The sequence below is a fragment of the Gracilinanus agilis genome, chromosome 2, assembly GCF_016433145.1.
Source record: "Gracilinanus agilis isolate LMUSP501 chromosome 2, AgileGrace, whole genome shotgun sequence".
NCBI lineage: Eukaryota > Metazoa > Chordata > Mammalia > Didelphimorphia > Didelphidae > Gracilinanus > Gracilinanus agilis.
In genome coordinates, this window is record NC_058131.1 from 424,573,974 (window position 1) to 424,589,220 (window position 15,247).

General features: G+C 42.0%; 1 protein-coding gene across 1 annotated transcript; it reads left to right on the forward strand.

Annotated features, from left to right (window-relative positions):
- The first annotated feature begins 727 nt into the window (after positions 1-727).
- Positions 728-13,604, forward strand: SIVA1 (SIVA1 apoptosis inducing factor). Its single transcript, XM_044664649.1, has 4 exons — positions 728-933; positions 11,232-11,435; positions 12,301-12,457; positions 13,374-13,604. Exons 1-4 carry the CDS (start codon positions 816-818, stop codon positions 13,429-13,431), a joined length of 537 nt encoding a protein of 178 aa, XP_044520584.1. The 5' UTR covers positions 728-815; the 3' UTR covers positions 13,432-13,604.
- Positions 13,605-15,247: the final 1,643 nt, after the last annotated feature.

Below are 15,247 nucleotides of genomic sequence, written 5' to 3' on the forward strand. Positions count from 1 at the left end.
GCTAGCTTCTTTCTATTGGTTAAGTAGGAATTTGTGGACTTCTTAAATTTCTGTCTCAGTCTCCGTCTCTCTGACGTTTTTGTCCTTTGCATTTTTGGATAAAAAAAGGCCACCACATGTTGTTGGGGTGATGGAACTCAAAGTGCGGCGGAGGGGGCTTGGACTTAGAAGTCGGTGGATTAATGAACAGAGCTAAACTATAAATCTAATCCACCTCCCCTCCTCAGGCACTGAGGCGATATATCATGAAGAAGGGCATTTTAAGGGCAAGAGGAGCTGCCTCAGTGAGAAGGTGAGAAGACCCTTTAGAGAAGCACTTTTTTGGGAAAACTGCCCAGTGCGCAAACAAGCGGGAAAGGACGCGCATGCGCGCTGCACAATCCGCCAAACTAAGTCTAGCTCCAAAAAGGGAGGCGTTCACTATCACCACCTTGGAATGCTCATCCGCGCCCCGAGCTAGCCCCGCCCTCCTCCAGATAGTTCTTTCGCCCCTGAACTAAGCCCCACCCATGACGTAAAACGGTCCTCCCCTATACTCAGGAGGGCCAAAGGAAGGCCGCTTCCGCCCTCCCTCGGGGCGTGGTCCAGATGAGCCCCGCCCCTCTTCTGGCTTCCCTCTCCTCGAGCGCAACCCCGGAGCTTTTTTTCCTTCTCCCGCCTCCCTCCCTTATTTTGTCGCTATTGATTGGCTAGCTTTTCAGTGACGTCACGAGATCACAGAGTTTTCCCGGGGGCGCGCGGCTGGACCCTGCCGGCCCCGGGCGGGCAAAGGGGTTGAGAAACCCCGAGCTCAGGGCCCAGTGGCAGCGGCAGCAATGCCGAAGCGATGCTGCCCCTTTGGGGACGCGACCCCGCTGCAACTCAAGGTCAGGGTCGGCCCGAAGGAGCTGAGCCGAGGCGTCTTCGGAGAGCGGTATACGCGGGAGATCTTTGGTGAGGGCCACGAGTCGGGTCGAAGGATCTGGGAAGGAGTGGAGCCTCGGCGAGGGACGGCGGGAGAGAGAAGGGGGACCAGGAGGAGGGGCGGGAGTCCAGGAGAGAGACTGAGTAGGGAAGGAGCCTGGGGGAGGGGTATGACAGTAGAGGAAGGACCTAGAGGAGGGAGGAGCCAGAAGGCGGGAGAGCCAGAAGAGAAACCGGGGTTAGGCAACCTTTGCCTAATGACTTTTCGAACTGGAATCTCCACTAACATAACTGTATGATGCTGTTGTAAACTACAGTTGTCTCTGTTGATTTGTTAATTCCCTGAGAACGAGAGCCTCTCTTATCTAAACTTTGTGTCTCCTCCAGTGGTCAGTAAATAAACATTTATTAGGGTCAGGAACATAATGCTAAGCTCCAAGGATACAAAGAAAGCTTAAACAAACAATAGGTGTTTTCTAGGAACTCACAAACTAAGGGGTGGGGAGAACAACTTGCAAAGAACTGAGCATCAGTCAGAAGAGGTTATTTGTTCAGTTGTGTCAGACTCTTTGAGACCCCGTGGACCATAGCTATCTATGGGGTTTTCTTGGCAAAAATCCTGGAATGGTTTGCCATTTCCTTCTCTAGTTGATCCTGGCAAAAAAGGGCTCAGCAATTGATCCGATACTATGTGCCAGTTACTATGTTAGCTGCTGGGAATACAAAGACAAAAAAAGAAATAGTACTTGCCCTCAAGAAGTTTAGATTCTAGTGTAGAAAGATATATGCAGATAAATAAATACAAAATAATTTTTAGGAGTATGGAAGACTTTAGGACTAGGAGGAAGAGAGGAAACAGAGAAAGGCCACTTAATGAAGGTGGTACCTGAAGTGTACCTTGAAAGGAATTAAGGACATTTAAGAGGCTGAGGTGAAGATGGAATGCATTCCATGTGTAAGGGGCATCCTGAGCAAACCAATAACCATTGATCAGTTGGTCTATATGCATTTATCAAATGCCTACTATATTCTCTTAGCATTGACCTAAGCAATAAGAATACAAAGAGAAATGAAATTGGCTCCATTCTCCGGTGTTTGTGTTCCACTGGAAAAACATGAATACATACAAATAATTACAAAATACAAAGTATCCCTAAAGTCTTTAGTGCAGTTTTTTGGTTGGGTTTTTTTTTGTTGTTGTTGTTCAAAAAAACTTTGTTACTCTTTGGGACTCAATTTGGAGTGTTCTTGGTAAAGATACTGGAGTGGTTTGCCATTTCCTTCTCCAGCTCATTTGGCAGATGAGAAAACTGAGGCAAACAGAGTTATAGTGACTTGCCCAGGATCACACAATAAGTGCCTGGGACCAAGTGAATCTTCTTGACTCCAGGCCCAGCACTCTATCCACTAGGCCACCTAGCTACCCTTTAGTATAGTTTTAATCCAAGCTTTAAAAATTCTGAAGCAGCCAGTATTAAAAAAATAATAATAATAACAGGCAGATAGGTAGCACAATGGATAGAGCACCAGCCTAGAGATGGGAGAACCTGGGTTTAGATGTGGCTTCAGGCATTTCCTACCTATGCAACCCCTGGGCAAGTCAGTTAACTTCAGTTGCCTAGCCCTTACTGCTCTTCTGCCTTAGATACAGATGGTATACTTTTTTTTTTGTTTTTAAAGATAAATGCAAGCTAATATTGATGGGAGAGAGCATGGCACCGGTAGCCAGAAGGCAGAGTAGATTGAGGGACAATTTGTCCATCTGGAAAGGTAGGCTGGAACCAGTTTGTGAAAGACTTTAAATTTAAACAGATGAGTTTTGTGTTTTTTCATAAAGGCAATAGAGAAACACCAAACCTTTTTGAGCAGAGGAGTAAGATGCTCAGACTTATGCTTTAGGAATAATAGTTTAACAGATGTATGACAATTTGATTGGAAGGGAAGAGATTTGAAAAAGAGAGCCCAGTTAGGCTACTGTAATGGGCCATGTGAAAGGTAATGAAGGCCTGTGGTGGCTAGAATGGAGAGAAAGAGATGGATTTGAGAGATGTGGAGTGGAAGAATTGACCAGGTATGGCAGGTGTTTGGATATAAAATAGGTGATGAATAAGAGGAATTGAATATGATTCTGAGTTTGTGAACTCAGAATGATGTTACCCTTAACACGAGGGCTGAGTTTTGGAGAAAAGTAATGAATCGTTTTGGGTATGTTATGTTCATTCAGTTGGAAATACCCTCTGGCTAGTTGATGTGAGGACTGGACAAATAAATGCAGGAGTCATCTGCATGAAGGTGATAATAGGAACTGGCATGGGATCACCAAGAAAGAGAATTTAGAGAAATGAAGGCCCAAGACAGAAAGCATTAGAGTATATATCCATAATTAGAGGTTCTACATGGTTCTACATGGTCTGATAAAAAAAAAAATGAAGAATTTCCAGACAGGTAGGACCAGAAAAAGAGAGGAGGAAGAAAAGATGGTCAGTCTCAATGAGAAAGGTAAAGTCTAAAAAAAGAGAGATTTTTGGATAACCTGGAGGACAACTTCAGGGCAGTGAAGAGATCAGAAACCAGATTACTAAGGATTGAGAAATGAATGAGAGTGAAGGAAATAGAAGCAGTGAAAATAAGCAACTTTTTCTAGGAGTTTAACTTTGAGAGAGAAGCTGATAGTTTGAGTAGTCAAATGATTTTCTTAATAGGAAAGAAGCTCCACTTTTATTTTTTTTAATATAATTTTATTTTTAAATTTGGGAGAAGCTTGGACATGTTTATAGGAAGCTAGTAAAATAGAAGGTGGTTGAAAAGTAGAGAGGGGAGCAATTGTTGGGGCAGTGGCCTAGAAGAGACAGGATACAAGGAAAAGGGACAGCCAGCTACGTCTTCTTCAGAGACTATTGATTAGAATGTATCAGGGTCTTTTCAGGTCTGAGCAGAATTGGTACTATGACCATGTGAACTTGAACAGATTCCTTCTGTAGCTGACCAGCAGCTACACAAAAGTTCCTAGTGGGTAAAACACTCAGAAAGGGGAACCAGGGACTGAGAGAAAAATTGGGTTACAAGTTAAAGTTAAAGAGCATAAGGTGAGAATAAAGACACAAAGACAAAGAAAGTTCTGACATAAGGTAGTCAGTCAGTGAGGAAGCTCTGTTGGTTAAGAGCTTAACTGGAATGAATCTCTGATGGTGAGGAGCTTAACCCTTAACCAACATACTGGTATTTTTATTGCGGTTACAACAGTATAGGGGGAAGGAAAAATTATGAGGTAATCATCAGGAGATACAAACTGGTGGAACCTAAAATAATAGATATAGCTAATGCCTAGATCAGGAATCCATATGGCCTAAGGTATCTAAGTTTGCTTGATACATATGTTAATTGATTATTATTGGTAAAATAAAGAGACTGAGGTAACTGATTAGTTTTCCTGAGTGTAATCTCAGGGAAGGCTTAGGAATTTGGGTTACAGAAAGTTAGGGTTAAGAGTCAGCTTTACTCCTAAAATAATATCAGAATTAATATGCCCGAACTCCTAAACCTTCCCCCTTCTGGAATTATTTCCTCATCTCTGAAAGAGCAAGTGAGGGATAAGAATGGACCAGATAGTTGCTAGGAGGATAAAACTGGGAGTAAACATTGTATCCTTCCAAGTACCTATGACAGAGCTTTTCACATTAACATAGCCATGTGATAAATATTTGTTGTGGATTGTTCTTCAACAAACAATTTGAGAGCAGAGTGTACAAAGAGCCACCTCTGTTGCCTCCTGCCCACCTGGCCCAGAGCCAAGTAGCAGCTTTATTTTCAGGGTAATTTCTGGATGAGCCTCATCCCTTGTGATCATGAACACAGGCCAGCTGGCACCAGTTACGAGGTTAGCCTGGTCCCTTGGGATCCAGTTGCCAGGCATTTCCTGACCCAGACATTGAGCCTCTGCTCTCTGCCATCCCTAGATCAGATCATCGTGCACACTTGTGCTCCAGCTCCTTTACGTGGATGGTCCCTCTTCTCTGGGCATATTCTCTCTTCTTGAAGTCATCAGTGCCCATGGGATCAATTGTCTTTTTATGCCACTGACCCCCAGATCTGCATATCCAGCCCTCATCTCTCAGGCTTGCATTATTACATCACCAACAGAACTTCACCTGAGTGTACCTTAGGCATTTCAAACTGCATGTTACCAAAACAGGACCCATCCACCCCCACCTTCCCAATTCCCCAGCCTTTCCCTCTTCCAAACTTCCCTCTTACTATCAAGGTAGTCTTCCTAGTCACCCAGGCTGGAAATCTGTTGTCCTCAGTTCTTAACTCTCACTCCTCCTTTTTGTTTCTGCCTTGACAGTATCTCTAATGTACATCCCCTTCTCTTCGTTCATGCTGCTACCCTAGTTCATGGCCATGTTATCTTCTCCCTTGCAGTAGCCTTTTTTTTTTTTAACCCTTCATCTTCTGTCTTAGAATTGATACTAAGTTTTGGTTCCAGGGCAGAAGAGCAGTAAGGGCTAGGCAGTTGGGGTTAAGTAACTTGCCCAGCTAGGAGGTGTCCAAGGCCAGATTTGAACCCAGGTCCTCCTAACCTCCAGGCCTGGCTCTATCCACTGAGCTACCTAACTGCCTCTCAGTAATCTTCTAATAACCTCCCTGAGCAGCCAACTTGATTTTCCTAAAGTAGAGATCTGATCATATCACTGCTTCCATTGTACAATGCCCCAGTCACTCCCCTATCCTCTCTTCCTATTAAACTTCAGTGGGCCCCTGCCACCTCCAGTCCTTTGGTATTAAAGCCCTTACAACTAGACCACTTCCTACCTTTTCAGCCCCATTCTAAAAGAGGAAAGCAATGCACAGAAGGAAGCTAAAAGGAGTGGGGATAGGGGGCAGATACAGACATGGAGGAGAAATCCAGAGGGGGTAAAGCCTAGTAGAAAATGAAGATAGAGCTGGGCTGAGCAGCCCTCCCTAAGTGGAAATTCTGGAAGAAATTCAACTCTTCAGCTTCCAGTCAGAGGGAAGGACCCCAGAAGATAAGGGAACTGACTAGGGTTGAATTCAAGACTAACATGATCTTGTGGGATGAAGAGGTTCTTGGGAGACGATGAAATCCAGAGGAGAGCTGGGCATATCTCATCCCTGTGCCTTTGCCCAGGTTATGCTCTCTCTTCCTTCACCCATTAGAATCCATGGCTTCCTTGAAGACTAAGCTCAAAAGCTACCTTTTGCAGGAGGCCTCTCCTGATTCTTCTCAGCTAACAGAGAAATCTTTCCTAAGATTACTTTCCCTTTATTTATTTACATGTTGTCTCTCCCATTAGAATAAGGGTTTTTTTTTTTTAACCCTTACTTTCTGTTTCAGTAACATCTCTAAGACAGACGGGAAAGGGTTCGGCAAATGGAGTTAAGTGACTTGCCCAGAGTCACACAGCTAGAAAGTGCATGAGGTCAAATTTGAACCCAGGCCCTCTCAACTTCAAGCCTGGTGCTCCTTCCACTGTGCCACCTATCTGGCCCTTTTTTCTTTTTTTTCCTTTTTTTTTTTTTTTTTAATTTTTGAAAGATGACAGAGGAGTGGCTCAAAAAGTTTGAAACACTTTGAGAATCCAACCTTAAAGTAATGCTCCAAAACAAATACTGGAGTAATAGAATGAAGTAACTTTCCTGTAGAAAACATCTTGGAAGGTAAGCAGAGAGGGTCTGTTTCACTGGGGTAAAAGGAGAGTGTAGCCTTGCCCCCTTACTGCTTGATGTTCTGAACCAGGCCCCAAACCAACATAGCAACTGGTCCACCCCTTGAAGTTCCAAGCCTGTAATGAAGGCCTCCCCACTTCCCTCCCTCCCCCCCAGTCATAGCACAAGGCAGTCCTCAGTGCACCTGGCCAGTGTAAGCCCAGAATGAGGCCTGAGGCCCTGAGCCCCAACAAAAAGTAATTCCTAGTGTGCTGGCCCTTATAAACCATTAGCAGGCCTTGGGGGAGACTGAATCAGTAGTGGGAGGTAGCTTTCAGAACTCCCAGCCCAGAGGCCATTATACCATCTTGGAAGAACTGAAACTTGCAGAAACTCAGAACTACCACTGAGGATGGCAGCAAGGAAAAACTGCAGTTTAAGAGAGTATCCCCCTCTCCCCTCAGAACAGAGCCCACATTTAAGTTCAAAAAGTGTTGAAGATAAGATGAAAAGGGCTAGGAAAATGAGCAAACATTTAAAAAAATTTAACCATACAAAATGATTATGGCAACAAAGAAGAGCAGGACACAAATTCAGAAGGGGATAGTGAGATTAAAGCAGCTACAAGTAAACTTCAAAGAAAAATGGGAGCTGGTCTCAGGCTCTGGAAGAGCTCAAAAAGGACTTTAAAAAACATAGGAGAGGCGGAGAAAAAATGGGAAAGAGAAATGGAAGTAATGCAAGAGCAAAATACCTAGAAAAAGCAAAATTGACCAAATGAAAAAAAGGCACAAAAATTCAGTGAGGAAAAGAGGCTCTTTAAAAGTAGAGTTGACCAAATGGAAGCAGAGGTTCAAAAACTCATGGAAGCGGGGCAGCTGGGTAGCTCAGTGGAGTGAGAGTCAGGCCTAGAGACAGGAGGTCCTAGGTTCAAACCCGGCCTCAGCCACTTCCCAGCTGTGTGACCCTGGGCAAGTCACTTGACCCCCATTGCCCACCCTTATCAATCTTCCACCTATGAGACAATACACCGAAGTACAAGGGTTTAAAAAAAAAAAACTCATGGAAGAAATAATTTCTTAAAAATTAGAATTTGGCAGATGAAAGCTAATGACTTAACGAAATATCAAAAAACAAAAGCAAAATCAAAAAATGAAAAAAACTAGAAGAAATATGAAATATCTAATTGGAAAAATAACTACTCTGTTAATGGATCCAGGAGAAACAATTTAAGAATTATTGGACTACTTGAAAGTTATGATTTTTTTTTAAAGCCTACACATCATATTACAAGGAATTATCAAAGAAAACTGCTCCAATATTCTTGAACTAGAGAGTAAAATAGAAATTGAAAGAATACATTGATTACCTCCTGAAATAAATCTCTTAAAGACAACTAGTAGGAATATTATAACCAAATTCCAGAGCTCCCAGGTCAAGGAGAAACTATTGCAAGCAGCTAGAAAGAAATAATTCAAGAATCACGGAACCACAGTCAAGATTACAAAGGACTTAGCTGCTTCTACATTAAAGGATCATAAGATTTAGAATATTCTGTAAGGCAAAAAAGCTTGATTTACAATCAAGAATCACCTACTCAGCAAAATTGAGTATATATTATCGGGGGGGGGGGGGGGTGGTCATTTAATAGAATAGAAGGTTTCCAAGCATTCCTGATGACAAGACCAGTCCTGAACAGAAAATTTGATGTTAAAATACAAGATTCAAGAGAAGCATAAAAAGTTAAAAAGAGAAAATTTAAGGAATTTAGTACAGTCAAAGTGTTTATATTCATATATAGAAAGATATTTGTAACTCTTAAAAATTTTGTCATTATAAGGGCAGTTAGAAGGAGTATATGTCAACAGGTGGTGTGGAAGTAAGTTAACTAGGATGACATGATATCCTTTTTTTTTTTTTAGAATGTGGGCTTCTTAAAGGTATATACTTTTAGCGTAATACCTGGCATATAGTAGGTGCTTAATAAATGCTTGTGGCCTGACTGATTTCTAATACAAGTTTGTTTCCTTAGAGCAAGACCTAAGGTTCATAAACTTTTTTTAAAAAAGATTTTGATAACTTGTTCAATATAACTTTTTTTTTACCATATTCACTTAGGAACATTTTAGGTTGGAAAAAAAAAACATTCTAGGATGGGGTCCATGGGCTTTCCCGGCTTGCCAGAAGGGTCTATAGGACAAAAAAAAAGTCCCTGCCTTAGAGTCATCTTTGGCTCATCATCGCTCTAGCTTCCCCTCTTCCTAGCATTTAATCATTTAGCTAAGTCTTATTGATTTGCCTTTACTACATCTCTCTTATCTGACCCCTTCTTTCCACTTATACCCTAGTTAAGGCTCTAGCCACTCTGAACCAAACTATTACAATAGCCTTCTAATTGTCTGCAGTATCTCTGATCCCCAAGCTATTCTCCACATAATTGCCAAATTAAAATCCTAAAATGGAGATGTCAGACATGCAGTGATAACCGACAACACTCCTGAATTTGGCCTGACCCACATTAAAATATAATTGGGATACACCGAAGTACAAGGGTTTAAAAATATATAATTGGGAAATATTTAACAAAAATGCAGTAAAACAGATAATGTTCATATGTGATTTTCCAAGTCAATATGTAGGCTGCAGAGGTCCTTATGTATGTTTTAGTGAACCCTGTGTCTTTTTGAGCTTGACAGTGCTACCTTAAAGCATAGCTCTGAGCTTGTTACTTCTGTGCCCAAAAAGTTTCAAGAGCTCCACATTTCTTCTGGGATAAAATACAAACTCTTCTGTTGGACATTTAAAGCCTTTCACATTCTGGCTCCAACCTATCTTTCCAGACTGATTTCACATTATTCTCCCTCCTACACTCTATCGTTTCAACTAAATTCACCTGCTGGCAGTTTTCTTTATGACTTTCCTTCTCCCATTGTGCTAGCTGTCTGTCTCTCATGCCCAGAATGTTCTCTCTTCATCTCTTGAAATCCCTGCATTCCTTCAGGTCTCAGCTTAGAAGCCACCTTGTACAGAAAGCTTTATCTAACTCATCAACATGTTCTTCCCTTTTACCAGCCCCCTCCCCAATCACTGCACATGAAACATTTATATTTTATATTTATTTGGCAGTGTGTGTATTCATCCAGATTCTCAGTCACATTTTTTGTTGATCATGCCCTGTTCTTGATCTGAAATCAAATTATTGGGTGCTTCCCGTATGCCCATAGATGTTGTGGGAAATACAAAGTGGGAACTAAACATTTTTGTTAGCATAAGGATTAATCATGGGACATACATAAATGTTTACATGCAGGTGCTAAATTAACCTGCTTCAGGCTCTGAGTGCTATGGGAGGTCAGTTGTAGGCTTTTGTTTTTTTGTAAAAACTTTATGAAGAAAATGGAAATTCCCTTCTCTCTTGACCTCTACGACCTTACTCTTCTACCTCTCTTGTTCTACCTTCACTGGCTCATGTTCCTACTTCCCATTAATCATAGTTTTCTCCATAACTTAGAGCAGGTAACTATTCTTTGCTGCTTCATTCTTCTTAAGTTCATTATCTAGTTTTTGCCTCAAGGAGCTCATCCACACCAGGTGGTTTTGCTAAGCTTGTGGTGGGGCGACAGAAAGTGTACAATAGAGGCTTATGGAATGAATGATTTCTGCTACTGTCCACCAGGCCTAGAATTCAGTTCCTCTTCATCTTCACCTATTTCTGGTTTCCTTCAGAGATCAGCTCAATTGTCATCTTTTCCCTGAGGCCTTTTCCAGTTTCCCCAATTGCTAGCACCCCCTCCAGGCTGTCTTATATTTATGTATTTATTTTGTGTATACAGTAGGGCCCTGTATCTGTAGGATATCATTCCAAGACTTACTATGGATATAAATGAACACACACTGACCCCATTTATGTTCTTTCTCTCTACTCCTACCCCTCAGCCCAGTGCCCTGAGGCCTCCCACCTACAAAACACACACACACACACACACACACACACACACACACACACACACACACATTATTTTAATGTAAAAGTGGAAGTAGAAGAGACTGAAGGCCACTAGGGGTAGACAAGCGCCTCAGGCTTCATGAATAGACTTTCCTCTGCTTTCCATTGTCCTCAGGACACAGAGGAGATCCTACCCTGTTCACACATGTGCATATCATCTAGTCACCCCAATAGATAGAAGCCTTCTTAAGGAGCAGGGACTTCCTGTCTTTCCCTAGGGCCTAGCAGAGTCTCTGGCACACAGTGGGTGCTTGATAAATACTTGTGAGAGATAAGGCTTGTGGACTTCTGTCTACCTGTAACTGTATTTCCTGAAGGTGGGGTCTGTAACTTTTGAGATTTTCTGCACTCCAAAAATCATGAAGTTGACTTAAGGAGGAAAGGGGGAAATGAGTGCTATAGGGATGTCACAAGGTACTCTTCCCCAGCTCTGTTTTTGGGTTAGGATTCCCATTTTCTTTCTCTACTGAAAATGAAGTACCCCATCTTCTGGGAAGCCTTTACAGATGCCCCAAAGTCATAAAGAATTCTGCCTTCACAAATTACCTTGCTTTTTACCTGTCCCCCTGGTAAATTCCTCAAGTCAGGAACTTGTTTCATTTTTGTTTTCTTTATCTCCTCTCCCTCCCACCACACACTCTGACTGCTTTTCCAGAGAAGACGAAGCAGCTCTTGTTCAGGGGAGCCCAAGCCTACATGGACCACATGTGGGATGAGGGCTGTGCTATGGACCCTCTTCCAGAAACCACAAAACACGAGCATGAAGCCCCAAGGGCAGTGTGCACTCTCAGCGGGCAGATGCTGATTGGACAAGATGGGAAACTGCTCAGGAGGTGCTCCCAGGCCCGGGATGATACAGGTACCTAAACCAGCAAAAACCTTGATTCATGTAATAGCATCACCAAAGTACCTTCTCTTCATAAGATTCATGTCATTACCCACATATACTTAATCTACATGAAGATCTTCTTGGGTGTGTGTGTGTGTGTGTTTAACCCTTACCTTCTTTCTTGGAGTCAATACTGTGTATTGGCTCCAAGGCAGAAGAGTGGTAAGGGTAGGCAATGGGGGTCAAGTGACTTGCCCAGGGTCACACAGCTAGGAAGTGATGGAGGCCAGATTTGAACCTAGGACCTCCCATCTCTAGGCCTGACTCTCAATCCACTGAGCTACCCAGTTGCCCCCTGGATTTGTTTTTTTAAAAAACAGATGACTTTATTTTATTGTATTGGGGCAATATGAGAGAGTTGTCTTGTTCTTTCAGGAAAACAAAAAGTTTTGACTCCAGTTACATGTTTAAATTTGAAAGTAAGTTAAACAATTTATAACTGCTAGTGATAAGCTAAAAATTCAGTCACCCAAACTCTCTTAAAGCATCCCCAATGAACACAGTTGATTCTTTTAATTCCAAATTTGAGGCATTCTCTCCAGGGGGTTGGGGAGAATGGTGTGGAATAGTAGGGAGATACAGCTTCATGGAACTGTGGGCTGTAACATAAACTCAATTACTGAAAGCAAAAGAACCTGATCAAGACAACATTCACAATTTTAATGTGAGTTGAAAAAAACTGCCTTTTTGTTTTGTGGTGCTCAGTTACTTGAAGAGGGAGAGGAAGGCCAGTGATTGAGACCTGGCAGTGGGGTCTGTTTGGACATGGAAAAAGGCTTCCAGCACTTCTCTATGGCCAGATCAGTAAACTACAGGTACTTGATTTCCCAAACAGATTCATCAGAGGGCATATCCAAAGCCTGCTCATCCTGTGTGAGAACTGTCCGTGGGAAAGAGGCCTGTAGCCAGTGTGACCGCTTCCTGTGTCAGAGCTGCATCAGAATCTGCTATGGCTGCAATGCTGCAGTCTGTTCGCTGTGTGCTGTTGTTAAGTAAGTGATCCAGAAGGTCATGTTGGAGAAGTTATGGAGCCATTAAAGTAGGCTGGAGGTCTTCTTGGGGACACCTTCAATTGTAGCATAAAGGGAAATGTTCTTGTATTAACTGGGATGGAAAGCTTTGCCACCAGACCGGACACTGTGTCCCTTCTGCCAGAGCGCTCTTTTTAGCAGTTGCTGAGCTCATTCCTGAGTTCACAGATCAGAGAACTAAAGTTGGAGAAAGAACCATAGAGGTCATCCATTCTAATCCTGTCCTTTTATGGATGAGGGAGTTCCACACTTGCAAGAAGCCAGATAAGTAGGAAATAAAGACCTGGATTCAAACTAAGTCCTCTGACTCCGAATCTGCTGCTCATTCCATCCTGCCAGTTTAAAAATATTAACTATTATAGGATGTGTCAGAACTAGAAGAAACCTCAGAGATTATCTAGTTAGAGTTCTTAAACTTTGGGGGTTTTAGACCCCTTTGGCTATATGGTGAGGTCTATGGATTCTTTCTCAGAAAAATGTTTTAAAATATAAAATAAATAAATTTATATAATGTAAATATATAATAAATACTGATTACATAATACATAAATACATAGAATAAAATACATAGGATGACTGAGGAAACTGATTCCCCAGCTGAGTTCAAAGCTCTCCTGAAAACTCCCTTCAGGGAGACTCCCTTGGGGTTAAGAACTCCAGATCTGTTCCAGGCCTTTCATTTTATAGATGAGGACAGTCATTCCATAGAAGGGGACAAGACTTGCCCAAGGGTCATACAGCAAGTTAGTTGCAAAGCCCAGGTCTGGAATCCAGGTTGCTTGAATTCCAGGCCTTGGTTTCTTTCCATTGTATCAAAGTTTTTCTTCTTATCCAATGGATTTTCTGGTCTTCTCTTTCTACATGGTGTTCTCCCCAGTTACAGTGACTTTGGTGAGAAAGCACTCTGCAGTGGCTGCTCCATGTTTGAAGCCTGATGTTCACTTGGAAGGGACTACCTCTCCTGGCTGGGAGGCCTCACACCTTGGCCATCTCCATTTGCACAGCTAATACTAGTGTGTAAATGGAAGAACTACAGGATTTTGTGGCTTGTATGTTTATATTTTGTACTCTAAATAGAATAAGTAACAGAAATGAATAAAACCTTTTTATATTTGGATGGCTGGACACTTTTTATTACTGGTCTGGAGGAGGTGAAATCGTAGCCCATTGGAAGGGCTTGGTCATGCAGGATATTGGTGAGAATATCCTGGCTCTATGAAGTAATCATTGAAAGTTTGTTATTCCGACACGTGCAAAATAGAGAATTTTTAAAATCTAGATCATTTAAATAGTTTATTTAAGTGATCCTATTTAAGGGGTTTCTTCTAGGATGCTAATTTTTACTTTTCCTGGCCAAGATAAGTCATCATGCATTTATCAGATGTCTACTATGTGCCAAATACTGCACTGTTCTAAGTTTTAGGGATACAGAGAAAGACAAACCCACTCCTTGTCCTCAAGGAGCTCAGTCTAATTTTGGTGGGGAAGTGGGGAGGACATACAACATGCAAACAACTTTGTACAAACAAGATAGGATAAACTGGGGGTTATCTTTAGAGGGAAGGCATGAGAATTAAGAGGGACTGGGAGAGGCTTCTTGTAGAAGGTAGGATTTTAGCTTCAAAGAATCCATAGAGGTAGAAATCAGAAAGGAGAGGATTCCAAGCATGGACTCTGGCCAGTGAGAATTCACTGATTTCAGAGACAAAGTATTGTGTGAAGAACAGGAAAGAGACCAGTGTAAATGAGTTGCAGAATTATTGGAAAGGAGGAAGGTATAAGAAGTCCAGAAAGTTAAGAAGAGGCCAGATTAGTAAAGGCTTTTATTCTTGGATTTTTATACAAGGATTTATACAGTTTTTACTTAATCCTGAAAGTTTATTAAATGGCAGAATGGGGAGCACTATGGGGATTCCTGCTCTTTTGGGAGATTATGTGGATAGCTGAACAGAAGATAGCCTAAAGGAGAGATAGATTAATTTTATTTTTTACAGTCCAATTAAAATGGCTACTCAGCATCTCTGTACCAGTATCCCAACTGGTCACCTCCATCCTCACAGGGAAACAGGGTCACCCAAAGCATTGGTCTAAGAGAACAGGAAGCAAAAGGCACGGGGAGGGAGGCACCAGCAGTGGGATTTGAAAAAGGAAAGAATGCCTTGTTAGAAATCCATTGGCAGCAAGAATGCCATAGAAAAACCAGCAAAGAAATTGAGAAAGACATGGGCATCAAGGAGGGAAAATGGACAAGCATTAGGGGAGAAGGAGCCATACCATATCTGTAGCTAAATACTTAAAATTTTTCAACAAAATTACCTTTATTTCTGAGGAAGGAGAAGGGACAAACACTCATTCAGGCCTCCTGAAATGACAACAAAACACTTCCAAGAATTTCCAGAATGGTTTGGGAGAGCAACCAAAGAATTAAGTTAAAATGCCAAAGAAATAAGGTAAATTAGAACTCTTAAAGAAGAAATTAAGAAAGCCAATCTCAAACCCAGGGAGGTATGGGTTCAAGTCCCATCTCTGAAACATATTGATTCTATGACCCTGGTGGGCAAGTCACCCTCCCTTGTGCCTCGGTTTCTTTATCCATAAAATAGGGATATTAGGATAAATGGAAAGGCATCTAGTTGGCATAGTAGATAGAGGGCCAGTCCTAGAGTCAGAAACACCTGAGTTCAAATCCTACTTCAGGTACTAGCTGTGTGATTGGGCAAGTCACTTAACAAGTCTGTTTCCTCAATTTCA

What these genes read in the sequence shown, in the direction of transcription:
- SIVA1 (XM_044664649.1), top strand. Translation starts at nt 816, where the DNA reads ATGCCGAAGCGATGCTGCCCCTTTGGGGACGCGACCCCGCTGCAACTC. An exon ending in GTATACGCGGGAGATCTTTG is followed by an intron (nt 934 to 11,231) that starts GTGAGGGCCACG and finishes CTGCTTTTCCAG; the next exon opens with AGAAGACGAAGCAGCTCTTG. An exon ending in CCAGGCCCGGGATGATACAG is followed by an intron (nt 11,436 to 12,300) that starts GTACCTAAACCA and finishes TTTCCCAAACAG; the next exon opens with ATTCATCAGAGGGCATATCC.